This window comes from Mixophyes fleayi, chromosome 2, assembly GCF_038048845.1.
Source record: "Mixophyes fleayi isolate aMixFle1 chromosome 2, aMixFle1.hap1, whole genome shotgun sequence".
In the NCBI taxonomy this organism is placed as follows: domain Eukaryota; kingdom Metazoa; phylum Chordata; class Amphibia; order Anura; family Limnodynastidae; genus Mixophyes; species Mixophyes fleayi.
The window spans coordinates 308,345,339-308,366,401 of NC_134403.1; the positions used below are offsets into that span (position 1 = coordinate 308,345,339).

Below are 21,063 nucleotides of genomic sequence, written 5' to 3' on the forward strand. Positions count from 1 at the left end.
ACTATCTGCCTTTTGTTGATGTTCCTGAAACAAGGACATCCTGAAATGGAGCAGGAATTAGTGTGTCATCATTTCTCATATTTATTAAAATGGACATTGAGAATCCAGATTAAATAGTCTAGTCTAGGATCGTCCTTAATTTCTGCTGCCTCACTGCTGGATGACAAATCGAAATCAATGGAGGGAGCCAAAGGACCCAAAGTCTTTTACCATATACATTTTCACAGGGTCATTCCACATCAGATCACCCAAACAAAATAAAAAAAATAATGAAATGTACACTATTTCAGCTTAGATTTTAATAAAACTTTTTTTAGTTAAGAATGAAGTCCGTAAAACTATTTCTGCCAAATATCTCGACTGTCTGACTATTAGTTTTCCAAATATTGATTTTTCAATGTATTAAACTATTTGCTAATCACAACTTATTTATTCCAGTTAATTTGAAGTATCACAAGTGTTTATTAAGGAATTACCACGAAATTTGGACGACTAAGGTAATTTTTCCTCCTGAATCCAAACAAAAGGTGTACTTTACCTGGCTTACGTTTCGAGTTACAGCAATAGTGCAAGCTTTTGGAACAAATTAAAAAGTGTAGGTTAAATCAACATTAGATATGCAATTTTTTAAGATGCTTAACAAAGGTAAACATTACTACCACAAAAACTTTGTTTCATAGTGGAGAAAAAAAAAATGAAGTTGATGTTTGACTACTCTTGTACGACATATATAATTTACACAAGAAACCATACCCAAAATGTGAACAAAGCTGACGCAATGGCATAACCCTCCTATACAGAAACGTAACAGAAACTGATGGGAAGGGGATTCCCTTTCAAAAGTGAAACAAACTTTCCAGAGAAAAACAGAAAGAAATATAGTCAATCATGGCAGCTGCTCCTTCATAGTGCACACTTGGTAGTCTTAAATACTGACTGCCATATTACTATCTACTTAAAAACCACTGGAACAAACAGACATAGATATGTCAACAAAAGACAGTGAATCCCTGTTGAAGTGTTAAACCTGACCTGCCGAAGCAGATGAGCTGAACGAAAGTATTACAAAGCTCGGTTGTACACCAGTGAAATTGCATGGGGTAAAGAGAAGACACTGGGAGGCATATGCTAAAATGCTTAAAAAAAAGAAAAAAAGAAAAAGCAGGCAAGTATACAGCTATTCAAGAAAAGATTACTCAAATGTTGTCTCTTCCTAGCACATCACTAGAAATCACCCCAGATAGTAAGCAAATGTTCAGGTTGTGATGATACAGAGTCTGACATATGAATTAAAGCAAAAGTGTGAAGTGGTGCCAGGACAAGATGTAATAAAAACATCAACTCTGGCACCAAACAGCTGAACAATTAAGACAGCAGAAGACTTAAATGTCACAGAATACATGATAAAACAATCAAGAAAACTTAAAGCAACCCATGGCATAATGGCAGAATCTGAAAATATAGAGAGAAAGCCCTTGCTGTACAAATCGTTCATCAGGTACTGCAGTTTGTATGAAGATGAACATTCTCGGATGTGCTCTGGAAAGAGTTTGATTCTGTAAAAGGTCCAGGAGGAAAATAAATTCACAAACCGAAAAGGCGAACAAAAAATGCTACTCCTAGTAAACTAGAAAGAGCTTTATCTTGCTTCCAAAAACCATTTTCCAGACATTGGAATTGGATTGTCTAAGTTTTGCTCCTTACGACCTCCGTGATGTGTTAGTGTTGCTGCAAGAGGTATGCATTGTGTGTGTTTACAAAACTCACCATAACTTAAAATTATTGGTTGCTGCTCTACCACTAAAGATGGACTACAAAAACCTTACTGAAATCCTTGTTTGTTCTTCAGTTTCAAAAACTTGTATGCTTCATCGATGTGACAAATGCCCAGGTCTGGAAGCACTTCAAACATAAGTTGAAAAACCTTTTCATGATAGTGACATGGATGATGACGACAATTATTTTATAAGCAATGGGTCCACACTGACCAAAGTAAATTGGTTGCAATCACTAGTACTGTGGAACAATTCCGTTAAGTTATTTGCAGTGCTGATGATGCAACAGCCCATCTGTACACAGCAAAGTCCCAGGCTGAATACCTACGCCAGTTGAAGGAAACCATTCGACCAAAAATAGAAGCTATAGTGTTACTGGATTTTGCAGAAAATTATTCATTCATGTGTCAAAAAGCAATTCAATGATTCCACTGGGACACTTCACAAGCAACACTCCACCCATTTGCTGTATATTTTAGGCAGGCTGATTGTGACACTTAACTTTGTGAGTCTGTGTGTTATAAGTGACACCCGTGATCATGTAGCTAAAACTGTGCGTGTTTTTCAGACATACTCTCAACTAAAAAAATTTAGCTCAAATCTGACATGGGTGGTGGACACTGGTTGAACAGATACAAGATCTCTTTTCTTTCATTGTTTGTGTTGCTCCTTCATGACAAAAGTAACCCATAATGATTTCCTAATCCAGGAAAACAATTCTCTAGTCTGCTCAGGAGGCTGGGCAAAATCTAACTTGGGCTGAGGAATCACATGCTTCACAAATACAATTATGAGACTTGCTGCTTTTCTTCCACTGGTTCTGCAAAAGTACCGAGAAGGAGGAAATAATAAACTATAATCTAAATAATGAAATGTAGAAAAGACATCCCTAACTAGAGGCTCACCTAGGATGTGAGTCTGTCCACTTCTTGGAGGGCAGCTCAGGTCCCACTGTGCTGCTCTATGAGTCTCTTCTAAGAAAACAGTAAACATTGGCCTAGATATGTCATAGGAACTAGCTGAGACCTGGAAGTGACATCAGTGACATGTGCCAAAGAGGAACAAGAACATCAAAAAAAACCCTATGCTCTGCTTACTCAGGTCAAACAGGAGGAGTCACAAAATATCTTATGGGGGGTTTTCTTTTCCTGTTTCTACTCAACTAAGGATTTAACCATTTTAATGGCTGCCACTGAGGATGAAAGGGAAATACTTTAATCAGGGATTCCATTTTAAATTGAAAGGCCTCCAGCTACACCACCTAAGAGCTTGCTGATTTATTTTATTTAAACAAAAAGACTTCTTATGGTGCTTCACACATTAGCACAGCCATAATTGAGTCCACACTGTAGTGTATGTTTGAACATGCCCCAAAGCTAATTTTTTATGGTATATTTCATGAAGACTGAAAAAAAAAATCAATTTATTTGCATTTGAAACCCCAGTTACCCCCCCATACAAAAACAGGACCAGCAAACTAACTGTCCAAAAACAAACACTGAAAACTTGAAAAAAGTGACATAAATATGAAACATCTTGTAGAATAACTCCTTTAATATGAAATAATAGTGTCCTGCAAGATATACCTTAATATTTGGTGATGTCCACTGTATCAAATGATTGTGCAGGTTTATGATGGAATGTACTGTCAGTGAAAGTAAAACATACCTGGATATGAGGATATGGTTTAAAACACGTGTATTATAAGGAACAATGTACTTTCATTTAAAAAAACACAAAAGATATTTGAAGTCACAACTAGAAGTTCCATGACCTGCAATCTTGTGTACGTTATACCCATAAGAAAAAATGTAATACATAAATCAAAGAACAACCACTTCCCATGCACAGAGAAACAACCAAATGAAGATACATAACTTACAGCATAGTACTTTTTAATGTGTCGTCTTATGTCCAAGAGTAGCTTATTCTGCACCCGAGTAACATGATCTAAAGAACAAGCATCGCACTCTGGTTTACTGCAGCGTAGCAAGCTGGGCTCAATCTGTAGTCCCTGCAATGAAAAGGAAAATCCTTGTTGAGGTATTACCTATCCAAAAAATAGAAAGCAGTATACCTGCTAACAGTCCAGAGTTTTGCTGTAGAGGGCCTTGTATGTAACAGCAATGATTCGGGAAAAAAGGGAGGAGAAAGGCCTGATGTGTGTCCTGGATTTGCAATCAATAATGTTGGCAGGTATAACAATCCTTCTGATATGGAATCTGTTGAATAACACAAACAAGCTCAAGTCCTCAGAGCTTACTGCAACAGGATGCATAGCCACAGTATCTAATTTACAGAGACACCAGAGACATGTCAAGGACTTCTAAAACACTACTGTTGTCATATTTTCCAAGGTAGGACACTGATTTTTAACAGACAAATTGCACAAATTATTTTACAAATGTTGATACGTAATGGAAATCACATCTTCTAATGTAACAACATACACAGGTTTTGTTAGCAAATGTTTTCCTGTAAACTAACTAAATTTCTTAATTGAAAAAGAAAAAGAGAAAAAGAATAGAAGCCACTATTAACACAGTACTCCCAATGTTATTTAAAGGGTTGATCCATCCAACACAGTTGATGCAAACACTAAACAGGAAAGTGAATAAACGTTGGTGCTGCTGCTTATTCACTATTATTGTGGTTTTCATCAGCAGTGGGTGAACAATTCTTTTAACATTAGATAAACGTCAAGCAAAAATATATATATTTAATGCTAAAAAAAAAAAGGTGACCTTGAATTTGCCAAGCAATGCTCATCTACCTGAGTAGAAACTACTAAAATGATCATCAACAGGGCTGTTTTACACTTAAAGGCTGAGTGAAAATTACTTGCGACAAAGGCAGTATTTTTTTGCCTATCTTCTGAAGATGCAAAAAAAATCAATAAAAAAATTGAAGTGTCTATGAAAGTAAAAAAAAAAAAAAAAAAGACTAACCAAGTAAATGTGACTGTTCTCATTATCACTGAAAAGTGGAGATGAGCAAGATCTTCACAACTGTACCGCAAAACACCTATCTCATTTATCAACTGGTGTAAAGCTTTGCGCATGTTAAGTATCATTTCAGCTTTATCCATAGACTATAAATGTGGCAAAATTGGAATTTACAAGTATAATGCAAAATGACCATTTGGCTTAATGGGGAAACAAAAGTATAATACGAAGACTTATCACAGGAACTTTGCACCTCTGCAGAACAGTCTTTCCCACCGTAAAATTACATTTTCAAAAACTTTCAGCACAAGTTTGCTCATCTACATTGAAAAGTAGACTTAGCTACACAAAACAGGTATGGGATTATCCAGATTTCTTGGGATTTAGGGTTTTTAGGACAAAGCATTTTTCCGTAATCTGAAGCACCATGCCAAAGCAAGGTGTAAAGATTGCTTGCGTTTTCCTCACTCTGCCCCGGGCTCGCCATATCTAGGTGTTGTTTAGCAGTGTTTCTCAAATTGACTGTAGGAGAAGAAATTTGGCGATAGTCTGGATAAATGCCTTTTCCTCTGAACATTTCATTATATATAGACAGCACCAAGGATTTCTTAATTTGAAATCCATAGACTAGCACCGCTGACTTTCCCACAAGACACTCGTAGAGCATATTATTCAGTTGGACTTTGGTCTGATCTATACGAAGACGGTCAGCACCAGCTGAACTGGTTATCATGCTTGACTGTCAATCATCGAACTAACCGACAGAAGGGGATGTAACGGAAATTGTGCAGAAGGTAGTTTACAGTTTCACATGGCAAAACATAGAAAGTCTGCGGATACAGCTACGAACAGAAGCTGAACTAGTGAACATTAACAGTCAGGTATTATTCAGTTAAAAATGTTGTACTTGTTACGAGCAATCTATTGCAGCATTGTTTTCAGTTTTGCTGCTTATATTATAGCAAAAGCGCCTTGAAGCGGCGGGTGGCTTACTATGCATTTGCAAATGTGTGCAACTGAGATTTCTGCATTTTTATGTACAAATAGAAATAGCAACTCTTTTGCCAATTATAACAGTGTTTTATCTCTGTATTTGTTCTTGCTGGATAAACCCCACCCTTTCAAGCACCTGCTATGAACCGATAAATTGACTGAGCAACTTCCACTTCTGTTTTATTTGTTTGAGAGGCATGCTATGGTATCAGCAGCTGATAGGGAGTACTGGTGCTGTATGCCATTGGATGCTTTTTGGGGTACCTTGTGGTAAGTTAGCTCTCAATTTAAAAACACATATGTATGTCCCAAAATTAGGAACTATCATTGTTTAGAGTTAGGACCACCCAATTAGCAGTAGCATCATGAAGTGGCGGGTAGCTTGCCATGCATTTGCAAATGTGTGCAACCGAGATTTCTGCATTTTAATGTGCAAATAGAAATAGAAACTATTTTGCTGGTTATAAGTGTGTGCTGGGGGATTTTTCTGTGTTTTTTCTCTATATGATATGGTGTCTTATGACATTTCTGCTAACTACATGCTTTCACCAGCTTTTATCATCATCATCCATTTATTTATATAGCACCAGCATATTCAGTAGTGCTTTACAAATGGTTACAAACACTGTAATAAAACAATACTGGATATTAACAGACAAAGTGGTTAGAGGGCCCTGCTTGCAAGCTTACAAACTGGAGGGAAATAGGAATTTGATGCATGGTAATAGGCAAAGTGACAAATGTTAAATGGCAATTATTGCAAATTGGTCCAGCTAGATAGCAATTAGGAAATGTAGGCCTATGTGATCCAGTAAGGGGGGGGGGTCAGCATTTTTTTTTTTTTTTTTTTTTTTAAATAGATCCCACAAGTCAGATGTTTCAAATCACTGCTTTTTAAAAGAGTTAATGTGAGCCAACGTGGATAGACAAATAGCTTGCTAATGTGATCGACAAATCTGTTTTCAAGTCTCTCTCTGCCTAGTTGATGTAAAATTGTATTCATTTAGTAAAGCCAGTCAGCGAGGGACTTGAAACAGTGGTAGACATGTTTCAGTTGCGTTACAATGGTGCCCAAAATTACAAAAGTACACATATTATGTAGTCCATATTTATTGTTATATTAAAGTGCACATTTGCTTACTTAAACAAAATGCTCTAGAATTTTTCAGCTTTTACACTGTAATAATTGGTTAATCCATTACAAAGCACACATGAGCACAGAGAACTTTACCCCATATTTCTGTTTTGTGTACTTCTTTTGCAGGTGGGCATAGCGGCAATTTTCAGCATAGAAATAGAACACATCAAGCTAATCCTCAAATTGCCCATTTTTAGATCAAGCCTTCCTATAAGAGCTCACCTTTCCCCTTCCCTGTTAACATTCGCTCACCCGGCCCCCCACCATTACTGAGAAATCCCAGGTGGAAGAGATTTCAGAGCTTGACATCCGGCTCTTCTATAGCTAGCCCATCTGCAAATCGTCAAGTCTCTGCAATTAGCTTTCTTATTTACAGCTGTAATGAAGCAAAAGTCAAGGATTTAGCATGGAACTGCTGATCTGTGTCTGCCTTTTCCTATCACTTGCTACCAATGACTATTTAAAAAAAAAAAAACCAAAACATCTGCTGTTTGTCCAAATTAGCTTAAAAATAATTACTTTTAATTTAGATAAAAATAATCCATGTTCTCTAATTTTCAAGGTTTTTTGCTCTTTCATGGCCTATTACCATGCCAAAAACTAGTGTGTGGCTGACAGTGAGGAGAAGTTGTCAAGCTGGCCCAGTTTTGTTTTGTGGTCCAAGGTCAGTGACGCATTTTTTTTGGCATCATTTCATGTCAGGAACGCACCCAGAGACTTTCATGTCTGAAGTGGAAAGACAGCAGGAGAGATAAACATAACCAGACTCATTATTTAAGATAGGGATGAGGGATGAGCAAAAGATAAGCGTTTAAATGTACATCTAAATTGATGAAGGGAGTGTACAGCTTGGTGCAAGGATGCAACACAAACACTGAATCTTCAGTTTCCTTGTATATTTTAATATCCTAACTTGCTGTAAACTCTCAATTTAGTCATAATTATCAATTGTAGAAAAGTGAGCACCCAATTAGCTCCAATAACAGATGCTTTAAAAGTGGCATTAGACAGCCATATCGCTACATCAGTCAAATACTATACTATAAATACACTAATAGCTCCTCACCTGATATACATTATTTTGCAGGAGGTAAGTTACTTTGCATAAAGTAGAGAGTTCAAAGACCAACATCCAAAAGCTTGCCATAACTACTCATATGGTAGAGGTGAGGAACAGCTGGCAGACACAGGGTTATGAAGTCAGTGAGAGAAAGGTGTCAACTGCAGAATAGGTGATTCTATGAGGCCTGGATTTTCACAAATTGGCTGGACAAGAAACTTCTACTGCCCGCACGTCAGGATAATATTGGTGAGGTTTGACAAATGTAGGCAGGGCTTAACAGACATCAGTTAAGATACCAACATGCAACCATACAAGCAACAGTGATTTTTCATGTGATTGACCTCATACAAAGTCTCCAGATGTACATTCTCTATTAAATGATTACATACACATACAGACAACCTATCAGCATACTCACAACATCAATAGTACAAAAAGGCTTACCCTTTAACGTAATACACCTTGCTTCAACAACTGTTTAAATAAAGGATGGTGGTCTTTAAGCCTAAATTTGAGGTGGAGCACTTATCCATAGCAGAAGCATGGATGCCAACTCATCCCAGGCGTTGGAAACTGCACGTTTGCAACATTATAACATTTTTAACGTGTTATATGTTCAGTAAAACATACAGGGATAAACAATGATACTGACCGATCCATCGAAAACGTTGTCATATATGTTCTCGGTTCCACAAGTGGGGCAGCAGAATTTGAACCGTTCACAGTCTCTATACTTCTCTTCATCAGTTATTTGAGCAGGACCTCCCAGCAAAGCATCATTTTCCTCATCTTTTTGATAATGATGTTGAACCCGGAACTGAGATGGATCAAGGCCTACCAAAAGTGTAAACATAATATTTCTGATAAAGTACATATGGAAAGTGGACTGTTTTGCTGGAAAAATAAAAATCACAAAATGATGAATATTCATATAAAAAAATCACATAATTGTTTTAACTCCTTGATCACTCTTGATACGTCCACATTTAGATTCCATAGTGGAATGACTCCACTCCCATCAATCTAGTTCTCCTCTCAGTGACTGTTCCCTTATACCTGCTCAATCTTCATCCTTTCTTTGTGCTCTTTTCTTCTGGGCCTCACCACAGACCACTCCTTTGCTTCACAATAAAGGAAGTAATTCCACTTATATGCAAAGTTTTTAATTTTTCCTATCTAGACACTTCTTTCTAATAACAAGTCTTAAACATTTTACTGCATGATCCAAATGGAATGATAATGGCTCAATGACTTGGACCAATTCAACCTGTGAGCAGTTAGGTAAACAAAATTAAATAAAGGAGGCCTGTCGAGAATAAAGCTGAACAAGCAGATTCTTTTTTTTTTTAAACTAAACGTTGCTGAAAATCAAATTAAGCGTGGATATACTTATCAGTTCTGTGTTTATGCATATCCATTAACATTTGATGAACCGGCGGTAGTCATATTTCCGACTGAAAATACCAACGGAAATATGAGACACGAAAGTGACTGTAATCAAAATACTGAAAAGGAGAAAACACCTAATGTTGTAAATACTGACAAGTAAATCCCAACAGGCTAAATACCTAAATAGAAGAAATCCCGACACGGATAAAACACTGACAGTGTGACTGCAGACAGTGAAAATGCCAACAGTCACACCACTGGCATTAAAACGGCAATGTGAGTGGGTGGGAAGAGTCCTGTGCTGTCACAGGGGCCCAGTTTTTTTTTGCGGACCCCCCACTCCCTAGGATATCTAGCCTCGTGCTGACCAGCCTGGGGTTGGTTGTCATCGTGGCACGGGAATACCTTGCTGCGGGTCCCCTGCTATGGTGCCACTAGCCCCATCTGGCTAAGTATAGGGCCTGGTTGGAAGAGAATCATGGTGTTTGTCCCCTGATTTTCCTCTGTGCAGTCCTATGCTGGCAGCACTGGGGTTAATATGTTGAGTTGAAAGGGGGGGTACGCAGTTTGTTTTCTGTTCTTAAATTTTTGCAGACCACACTCCCTCTGCAATCCAGCCCTGTGCTGACCAGCCTCAGGTTGGTTTTAATCATTGCAGGGGACCCCCTGCTGCGGGTTCCCCTGCTACCATGCCAAAGACCGTCTGGAAGAGAATCAATGGGGGACCCCAAGCTGTTTTTCCTTCAACCAGCCCTATGCTGACAGTACTAGGGTTAATACGAGGTGGAATGTGGGTATGCCGTTTTTGTTCGTTGTTTTTGACACCTCCCCCCACCCCCACTGTTTATTGCTGGTGGGACAAGCAATCTGTTCGTATTTCCGCTTTAATGTTGGCAGTGTAACTTTCTGCAGTTTCACTGTCGGCAGTCATACTGTCGGCATTTTATCAAAGTTCGGGTTTCTGCCATTTAGGTATTTAACCTGTCGGGCTTTCTTCCCTGTCAGTATTTACAATGTTAAATATTTGCTCGTCAACATTTTCTTGTTGAGAGAATTTCCTTCATTATTGTCACCATCGGAAATTCGAACCAAACCTCGATAAATGGCAACATCCATACGAGTTATTCAAGACATAATGCATTCCCACTGTACAACAAACACAGTATCATAAGACATTTATAATTTTAGCAGAACCAATGTCACCATAACCACTGATTTGTCAATAGTCCAAACATGCTTCTGTGCATGGGCAAAATTGGATGGATGTATACAAAATATATTACTACTAAGAAGAATTATCCAATAGTTAAACTGTTCAAGTAATTAATTTGCATTATGGACATGATGCCCATTAGAATTTTATGTAATTATCATTTAACATAAATATAAGTGATCATTTAACGCCAGAGTAGGCATTTTTACAGCATAGTATGCACAATGCATGTCAATCACTTAGTGCTTTGCTCTCTCCCTGTCAGAGGCCAATGAGAAGCACTATCAACTTGTTTAATTGAGGATTTTTATGAGTGTATTGAATAGCTAATGTTTCTCTAGTATGTAATATTACTTTTGCAGTGTATTGACAGGAAGCATTATGCAACTTGAAAGCATAATAATGGTTTAAGTATGAAGGCTAATCTGAAGTAACACTGGGGCTAAAAATAACACTTGCTATAACTAAGAAAAAAATATTAATTTCAATCGAGCAAATCTTAAATAAGTTGGTTAGCTGCTTCCCTGTGTGTTTTGTGATAAATACAATAGAGCAAAGCTTTTGCATGTAATCAGAAAGAGAGAAAAAAATGGATGAAATCGAGAGATTAGAAAAAACAGTTAGACAGGCATTGCTATACCATTGATTTGCTCCATGACTGTACTCTCCCAGTTTGCTGCACACTGCCACATGTGACTTTCAATTAAATGTGGGCCACTTAATCTGTTTTACAGCACTCCTGTTTTGGTCATCTTGCACTAATTTGCAATTGTGTTCAGATATCTTCTATTGGTTTCACATTAAACTAACTAAAAAGTAGCAGCTGATGAACATCCCGTCTACAAGGAGAAGTCCACCACAAATAGACTTTCAGCTTATGAATTATGTATGCATCAAACGCGGTTTTAGAAAAATACAGCCAATTCCACTAAAGAATTTATCCATCATGGCTCTGAATTGGAGGATTACTTTGTGATCTACAGGAGAAACCTGTCTATCCATTTACCGGTGGTAATCGGATTACCAATATTCAGACAAGTGTGATTCCTACATAAAAACCCAGATGGCAGAAATAGAAGCAGACTTACCTGAAAGACGACGAGGGAGATGTACGATGGCACCGCAGGCTAACAGGCAGCGATTGCGACTGGAGACCTGTCCGGCAGTGCTGTGTGACGTGGGCGCGACTAACCTGAATGGTAATTTAAAGCGGCAATGTCCGGACCCCGCAGGCTATCTGCTTCAACACTTAGCCTGCGGGGTCCGGACATTGCCGCTTTAAATTACCATTCAAGTAAGTCGCACCCACGTCACACTGCACTGCCGGACAGGTTTCCAGTCTAAACAAATGCGTGTGGGAAATATAGAATATATATCTGGTATGATAAATTAAAAATAGTGAGCAATAAAATGTTATTTGGCTTTCAATAACAAAAGGGCACTAGCCTGGGGCACAGCTGGGTGCTATAGAACTCCTGGGAGCAATCTTTAGATAACCGGACATAAGTCAGCTCTTTCCAAACGAATATCAATATAGTGACCATGGAGAAGTCCTATATTGAAAAACTTATTGCATTTGCAATTTGAATGCCCACTGGAAAAAACTGCGGCAGGTGGGATATTTCGACAGCTGAGAGAAATGTTTCTTGAACAAATATTGTATAACAAAATGCTTTATTAAGATTATTTTTTTGTTTGGCTCAAGTGATAAGAGGTGCAGAAAGTAAAAGGATTTGAGAAGGAGTTGCATCTCAGGGTTTAAATGTGTATATAATGCAGTCAGTAAACTGCAAAATACAAATTAAGGTAGAAGAAAGGGATGGGGATCCGGATCTCTCCATTGATCATGGTATAAGAGACACCCCAATTGTAAAGCGCTACAGAATTTGCTGGAGCTATATAAATAAATGTTGATGATGATGATATCTTGCGGGGCGGGGGGGACGCCCATTAGGGAGTTCTGCTCATATGTTTGTCATAGTAAGACATGTAGTGCACTTCTCCAATATGGGTGATGTGGTATAGAAAAGGCACAAATTGGTAGAAAAACTCTTGCTTAGATGCTGTGTGAAGGTAAATATAAATAGGCAACAAACGAATAATTACATATTGACTCTTCTTGATACAGTCTACACATCAACATTTAAATTTAACTTTATGTGACAAGTACATAGCAATGAGGTAGGAATGTTTAAAAATTAAATATTATTCTATTTAACTTTCTATTCTGGAGTTGCAGAATATGCCTATTACCCTTCAAATGTATATATAAGAGTAAGAGCAGCAGGAAAACTTAATGTCATGTGACATGGAGAGCATCCAATTATCAGCCTTTTTTTGGATACTTAAATTACTTGGCTGGCATTTAAGTTTACTATTCAGTCAGCTGCAAAAATGATCTATTACAGTGGTACCCTTCTAGCCATACTCAAGCCTCACAACACAATGAACCACTTTATTTTTTTCTTTTTAGTGTCACATTAGTTTTAACCAGTAAATGAAACGATGCCTTGCATATCTCCTGGTTTATACAAGAAATATATATTCTGCATGTAATGGTCCCTCTGTTAAAGCAATGCACCAAAATGTTGACTACACAAACATCAATTTTAATGATTCTGAAATACCGTTTACAAAGGACAAAAAGGAGCATCTCATCCCAACAGTTTCTCCCAAGCCTTGATAATCTTGTTTTTTTTCTACCCTAAAAGCACAGCAGGGAGGAGTTGCACAGTGATATACCATCTAGTTTCCTAAAATGCTGCACGGTTCACTAGCTCAACTTAAGGGTAAGCAGGCTGCATCCACCTGCCGAAGAGGACTTTGGCCCCCTGTTTGCTAAACAAAACCTTAACGCCAAACTCCCAGGAGGGAAAGCTGCAACTATCATTTCAGAAGAAACAATGGAAAGGGTAGACCCTGAGAACTGGCCAAGATAAAACCTCATTTCTGCACCCAGCTCCATTATCACTTCATGACACTGACAAAGCCAATTGGCCCCGTTAATTATTTCAGATTTACTCTCCAGATCATGGCAGCTTGTATCATTTAGCACTGTAGCTAGCAGCATAACCTTTTATCTTATACCCACCCTCCCTTGGAGAGAGAAAATGGAATTTACACTTTGAAGGGAAAGGAGGGAATATTTATTTGCAGTATATTTACAACTTTTAAATATATATATTTTTACCACAAAGTATATTACAATCCTCTTATTCAGGAAGTTTTGGGGTTATTTTTTTGGGTAACTATAAATAAAAAATACATTTCCTCAGCAATTTAGCTTTTCTTCCACCAATTTAGGTACGCTTAGGCATTCCTACAGTATTTGGCAATGTGCGCTTCATACAATAAAACATTTTTACAACATAGAAAATGACCAGAAATTAAGACTAAGATAAGGCACACTGCAAGTTGAAACAGTGCACAAATAAAGTAAAATATATCCCTTTTGTTCATGAATGATTGTAGTAGCCAGTGCTGCCACCTAAAGGCAAGAACTCTAATTATTGTTAATGATAGAGTACTATTTTAATTAACATGAATATATATGAATATTTTTCCATCAAATGTTATTTCATCAGCTTTCTAGTGACATAGAAATACGATTATTTTTACTTTACTCAAGAACTGTAGCACAAGCATTTTTTTTTTTTTTTAAAGGCCCCATACATCTAAGGTGATCGTACAGAAGGATATACAAAACATTATCAAGGCAAAATGGTGTGCATCAATATACCTGGTATAGTTGTAAATCTACAAAAATCAATTTTTCAGTCAATGTCAGACATGGAACTAGATGTTTGGATTGTTGGATTGTAATCGAGTTCTCTGTACAGCGCTGCGGAATTAGTGGCGCTATATAAATAAATAAATGGTGATGATGTTCCTCTGCTCAATTGCTTGACTGTGGTCTCATATACTCCCTGGTGTTTTACTAGCATTTTAGAGGATGTAGGATGCCCAATGAGTTTACATGCAGTAAAAGGGGATGAGGAGTGGTAATCACAAACGTAGCTTAAGATAAAAATCTACCACAACAACGTTATTTATTGCTAGACCAGTTTACATTTAAAAACCGCCAGTGGGTATGATAAGGTACACACAAAGCAGGGGATCAAGCAATTAAATAAATGTACTACCTTAACAGACAAGAACTATATTCCCATAAATCATATTTGAACAAATATTACCCCCTTTTTGCGCAATGAAGAAATCAACTGGTTTAACAAAAAATATGAATCGGTATTAATAAAACCTTATCACTGCTATAGGAAATTCCTGAGCTTGTTACTCCATTGACATACATGAGAAGTGGTGGACAGACATTACCAGACCGCAACCGTAACAGTGGCACCCGGCGGGTCATACATCAAGACTAGTTTTAACATTATAATCTACTTTGTTAGATATAAGAGAATGCTTTCTTATTTTCTCCACCTCCAAGTTATCAAAACGGTTTCCTTTCAAAACACATTCAAAAATTATGGGGGACAAAAGTGTTTAGCCTAAAATGCCATAGGACCTCCCAGATCATGAAAACACATCTGTCAACAGGCATTGCGATGTAATCGCCTGGTGTTCCGTGTTACACTCAGCAAGAGCAGATCTGATCTTGTGGCCACCTGCAAGGGGTCAAAGTATGTTCTTGAACAAGATGTGCTGGATGTTTGGAAACTTGAACCAGCTTTCAGAACAAGTCATTAACGAATAGAAACACAAAAAATGAAAAGCCAGAAAGTTTGATTTAGTTCATTCATATTTGTAATGTAAGCTTAATAACTTCATTAAGAAAAAAAAACAACAACATGAATTTATTTGACTCTATACTTTTATACATACCTAACCATGCAGCAATAAGCATAGAGTCAATTCCATCTATGGGCTCACAAATTCGAGACACTACTGGGTGGACTTGTTGTGACAGGTAGTATTGTGTGTCAATGGAAAGGTTGTCTTGTTTTTGCAGCTGTTCGGGAGCATATGCTCTCTGGCTGGCACTAAGATTTGACCCGTCCTACATGAAAGAGAGGCAAGCACATAAGGTCTATTTTAGAGAGTCTGGAACAGCAGATTTATGCTTCCCATCGCTAGTGAGGTCAGTAACAGGTGCAGATTGCAGTAGTTAGTAGTCATTTTGGTTTTGTCTGGCCAATAGAAATTCACAGCTAGTCAATTTTCCAATCTCACAATCCAAATTGATATAAACTTTTAATAAAATTTAAAGTAGAAGTTGATCCAAGATAAAATGATAACATTCATGATGCATCTTATTTTCCAACTTTCCCATTTCCAAACTGGCTTGACCATCAGCATGTTGGGAGTAGAGGATGAAATTATTCTTTGTGCAAAAAACTCCAGATCAACCGGTTTTGTTTTCAGACATGTTAGAATTTGGTCATCAGTTTGGCCGATTGTCTCGCACGAGACTGAAAGATCCATTCTTCCTGTGGCCCACGTGATCTTATAATATGTGGATTAATTATAAATTAGACTGCAGTTTGGGTATAGTATTGGTCATTTAGAAACAAAATGTTTATTTTTCGGAATTTGCATTTTAAAAGACACATATTTTGGCAAATAGAAAATGTTGATGGTGGTCAAGAGTTTCACTATGGTGGTAAAGAGACGCCTCTTAATATCCAATATGTGTATACTGTCCCTACAAACTAGGGTTAATCTACATAAAATCGGTTGTTGTACAAGCTTTAATACTTAAAGCATTTCTTTACCTTAAGACAAAAGTGCTCAATTCTCTTCACCCTATGCGATCTAGCAGAATTAGCATGTTTTTTATTAGCTCCTTTTGCTTATTCAGTTTCCACAGCTTAAACATGAAGGCAGCAAAGCAACCATATAATAGTATCACAGCCCTGTGTTCCCCAAATATTCCAATTTAAGTGTACAGTATGGGGTAAAACATTATAAGTGTATTAAAGTATAATGAAAATATAGTTCTAAAACAGTGATAGGCAACCTGATACAATAAAAACAAATAAAAAAAGTACCTGGCATATGACATATGAGATAGTATCCCCAGCTTTCATCTTCCTTCCCCCTTGTGAATTTATCCATAAGGCAACATGTACATGTGGCAGACTTTTTTTGTCAGGATAGTCCTGTGGATCCTTTGTTAGGGCCTGGAAGAATAAAATGTGAAATGGTTTAGGAGGCCACATTTTCTTTCCTTTACATCTCCCATCAGTGCTGTATCAATCTGGAGGTATCACATGTTTTGTGAGATCATATGTTTTCTTGCTCACCAACACATCCTTAATGAAGAGTACAGGCAAGTCACCATAAGGACTTAACTTGCAATTGATGTACGTTAAGATATCACTCGTGCATGACATTGTATTAGTATAATATCAAAGTTTCTGAAAATATCAGCCGTATTGTTGTGACTTTCACAGTGTTTAAACCTGCTTACAGATTCTGAAAACTGGCCTGGACAGGGCACCATTTCTAGTGAACAGGTAAAATATCAGCTTTGCTGATGCAGTTCCAGTTGATACGCTTCATTTTAAAGCCATCATGGTTTAATAATATTAAAGATTCCAGCTGGGAAGGTAATTGCACCATTCCAACTTATTATTGAATATATTCTTTTACTGAAACACTGTATAAATTCTGATGTATAGCAGTGAGTGTTGAAGTCATCATTTCTGTATTCTTAGGTGCATGCTTGCACAAGGAGTAACACGCTATACTTTACCCTTAAAGCAACTCTAACCTCAACCCACTTTCTTCTCTTAAATGAGAGAACAGGATTTTGTACTTATGTTAAGCCCTTTTCTCAGAGACAATTGGGGTACACTGGAACACTGAAGTATAGAGGGAGGATGCACTCAGAAGTTGCGGAGCGCATCACCTTCTGTGTACCTTTGGATGCAAAAGTGTTCAATCTGTAAAATTTTGTACAGCTACATCTGTAGGCCTTCTGGTCTTCAGTACATGTCTCACTGTTGAGGAGGCACTCACCAATCTGACAGAATGAGTAGTCAATTTCGGGCTCCAATGTAAGCCTGACAAATTACTGAAGCAAATCCACCTAGCAATGGTCTGCTTGAAGACTGGCTAATCTCTTTTGTGGGCATCATAGAGGATCAATAGGTCATCCATCTCTAGCCCCTTCACAGGCCCTCAAAACACCAACAACATCCAGAGAGTAAAGAGAGTTCTCTGCTTCTGGAGACCTACCATGGTCTAAGGCCAGAATCACAATACCCTGATTTAGGTGGAACTTGGAAACCACTTTAGGCTAAAAAGGTCTAGTTTGAAGAGTAGCCCTGTATTCATAAAAAATGAGATATGAAGACCCAAAAGACAGAACTCCCAATATCTGAAACTCTCCTAGCTGTGGAAATAGCTAAAAGAAATATAGTCTTACCAAATCCATGAGTTCAACAGGACTATGCTGTAAGGCTATAGAAGCCAAAGAGCAATTAAGGTTAGAGGATGAATGGAGGTTGCACATGCATCACTTCCTGTAAGAAAGTCTGTACGTCCGTTAAAAGCGCAAATTTTCTTTAAAAGAAAACAGAGGGCTGAAACCTAACCCTTCAAAGAGCCAAGTCTCAAACTACCATCCAGGCCCTCCCAAAGAGCAGCAGTAGACTGTACAGCTGAAGAGAAAACCCCCTTCTTTTTTCACACTCTATGACAACTCTTGGCTGAAACCAGTTTTCTAGCCTTAAGCATGGTCTAAACCACACTGTCAGAGAAACCCTTAGTTTCGCCATTAAAGCGAGCTGAGATAAATCTTGCTTATGAAAGGGCCCGTCAAAAATAGGCCTGGCCTTAAAGGCAGACGCCACAACAGGCCCTCTGCTATGTTGTCCCTGTACCACCACCTGCTTGGTCAGTCTGGTGTTACCAGGAACACCAAACCGGTCCTTCTTTGTAGCTTCTTTCAGACACGTGGAAGCATTGCCATAGGATGGAACGGGCCATGGATTCTACCTACAAAACTTTCGGATGGCTTTTGCTTAAGAAGAAGCATTCTACCTTGCTGTTCAACCAAGATTCCATTATGTTAAGATCTGGCTGACACCATCTGATGAAATTACAACTCTGTGAAGGGAGCATTCCTTTGACTGTAGGGAATGCCTACTGAGAAAATCTGCTTTCCACCCTGACCCTAGATCTTGCAGGTTTCTATCATAGCCATGGTATTGTCTAACTAGATCTTTGTGGCCATTCCTCACAAAAGCGGACAACCTCTGACTAGATCACTGAACACTGCTCTGAGTACTAGCACATTTATAGGGACATTTGAGTACTTTGCAGGCCAAAGAATGTGAAAGCTGCGCTGAATAGTGACGGTCCCCCATCAGTGAAGGCTGGCGTCTATTTTCACATTTGTCCAAACCTAGATGGTGAAGGGCAACCCCTGTGGAATCCACACCCATCAGTCACCAGAGAAGCGAGTGTGAAACCTTTGGGGACAGTATGGTGAACTGGCTGGATAAATGTTGGTGTGAGATGTTGCAATTTGAAAGGAATTTGATACAGAACTCACTCGAATGATACTATGCAAACTGTAGAAACCACCTTCCCTAAAACATTAATGCTAAAATGAACAGGCATCAGCCTGCAAGAAAACAGACTTTACAAGTGTGTGTAAGGAAAAGATCTTGTCCTCTGGCAATAACACTCTCTGCTGTTGGGAGCCAAACGGCAGCTAGAGAAATACCTTCTACATTGAAGGTGTTAAGTTGAATTTTTGGTAGTTTGTGATTCATCCATGAAATTGTAAGTTCTTGGACATCTCTTGCACATGGACCTGCAGCAAGGTTGGAGATCCTGCCTTGATCAGCAGATTGTACAGGCAGAAAACTAGACCTCAACAGTAGCCATCACCGTATTGATCCTCATGAACACCGTCAGCGGCTGAAAGGAAAAGCATGAATCTGAAAATGATGGGACAGAACTGCAAGTCTGAGAAGGCACTGGTATCCTTCCCAGATTGGAATATGTGTTCTTAATGTCCATAGACACCATGAAGTTGTTTTATTACATGCTGTTTATGACAGACCTCAAATACTTCATATTGAACTTGTCCATTGAAGCTGGATATGTAGGTACTTCAGGTTCAGAATGACCGGAATCATCAGTTTGGTTTCTGGACCAAGAAGATTTGAATAGAAACCCAACCCCTTCTGCTCTTCTGGGATGGAGTGTCTACTCCTGTGGAGATTAAGGAATGAATGACTTCCCATAGGGCAACATTTTTTTTTGCCACTACGAAGTCTGGTGGTGAAAAAAACCATATGTGCAAGTACTTAAGAGGATATATGATATATCCTCGACTTAGGATTCCTCTCACCCAGGCGACTGTGCTGTAATTGATCTATCGGTCTTGGAAGAGAAGCAGACAGGTTCCCATAATGGGAGTTGCTGGGTGGAAAGAATGCCTGTCTTTCAGACTGTTTACATGAGGACTTGGTAGCTGGCTACTCAGCTGCCCAAGCCTGCCTTCCTCTCTGCTAACCACCAGAAGTAGCTGAAGGTAGTCCTCTGCAAGAATGACTCCTAGATTTCCCTGAGGAATGAAAGGAGTAGAAACTTGATTCTTAGGTGGCCAGGTTAATACTCTTATGCCCCAGTTCTGGACCAAAAAAAAAAAAGATATTCCCAGAGAAGGGTAGGGACTCCAGAGATGCTTTGGACTCTGTGTCCACCTCCCAGACCCTAGGTCAGAGTGCATAATGTACAAAGACTGCCAGGCAGAATCCCAAACCTAATAAGCGCTGCATCCCGAACCGCATTCCCCAGGCTTTCATGCCTTGCAAATGTACTCAAAATTTTGCAAAAGGCTCTCGCACCTGGCAAACAACAGCAAACACTCCACCAGTTGCTCAGACCACCTCTCAGCTGCCTTATTGACCCAAATCGTAGCCAGGTTAGGTGTAAAGGATCCTGCTGTAATATATGCAGAGTTCAGGGTGGCTTCAATGCTCCTCACCGTTCTTTCCCTTAATGCTGCAACATTCACAATCAGAATAATAGTGGTCTCAGACAAGCTCACTAAGGGTACAACCACCTTAGGCAGGGACACCCATTTCACCATATTTTTACTTGTGTTAATAAAGATTTTGTAACCTGCGCAAGACCTGAAATCTCCGATCAGGTCTGGTCCAACCTCTGCAGAAAAGGTCTTCCAAATGAGGGGATGAAGGAAAGGAAACAGTATGTTTCATCATCCTCTTAACCAGCAAATAGTCAGGCACATCAGATTTCTCGCTATCCCGAATATTTAGTGAATTCGTACTAGATATTCTGATTCTGATTCCTTTTGGAATCCTCTTCAATACAAGAGAAAACCTCAGGGTCAGAATCTACAGCCTCCTCCACGAAAGAAAATCTGAAGTCTGATCCGTCCTCGGACTGAAGAATCACAGGAGTCTGAAGCTTCAGTGGTTTGGATATGTTAGCAGATTCCATGATCCTCTCCAAGGAAGATTATGCTTTGGCCAGACCCTGCATAGACTTCGTAAGGCATTATGCCCAAGCCATCTAGTCTGGTGAGGCAGGCGAAAAGCCCA

The 21,063-nt window shown here is 38.7% G+C and overlaps 1 protein-coding gene across 1 annotated transcript in view; it reads right to left on the reverse strand.

Annotated features, from left to right (window-relative positions):
• The window catches only part of POLA1 (DNA polymerase alpha 1, catalytic subunit), a 247,459-nt gene that overhangs the window by 119,458 nt on the left and 106,938 nt on the right, over positions 1-21,063 (reverse strand). Inside the window, exons 30-33 of the mRNA XM_075197823.1 lie at positions 16,525-16,656; positions 15,359-15,533; positions 8,567-8,748; positions 3,658-3,789 (exon numbers count right to left, since the gene is read on the reverse strand). Coding sequence (XP_075053924.1) covers positions 3,658-3,789; positions 8,567-8,748; positions 15,359-15,533; positions 16,525-16,656 — 621 coding nt within the window. The remainder of the gene's footprint in view (positions 1-3,657; positions 3,790-8,566; positions 8,749-15,358; positions 15,534-16,524; positions 16,657-21,063) is intronic.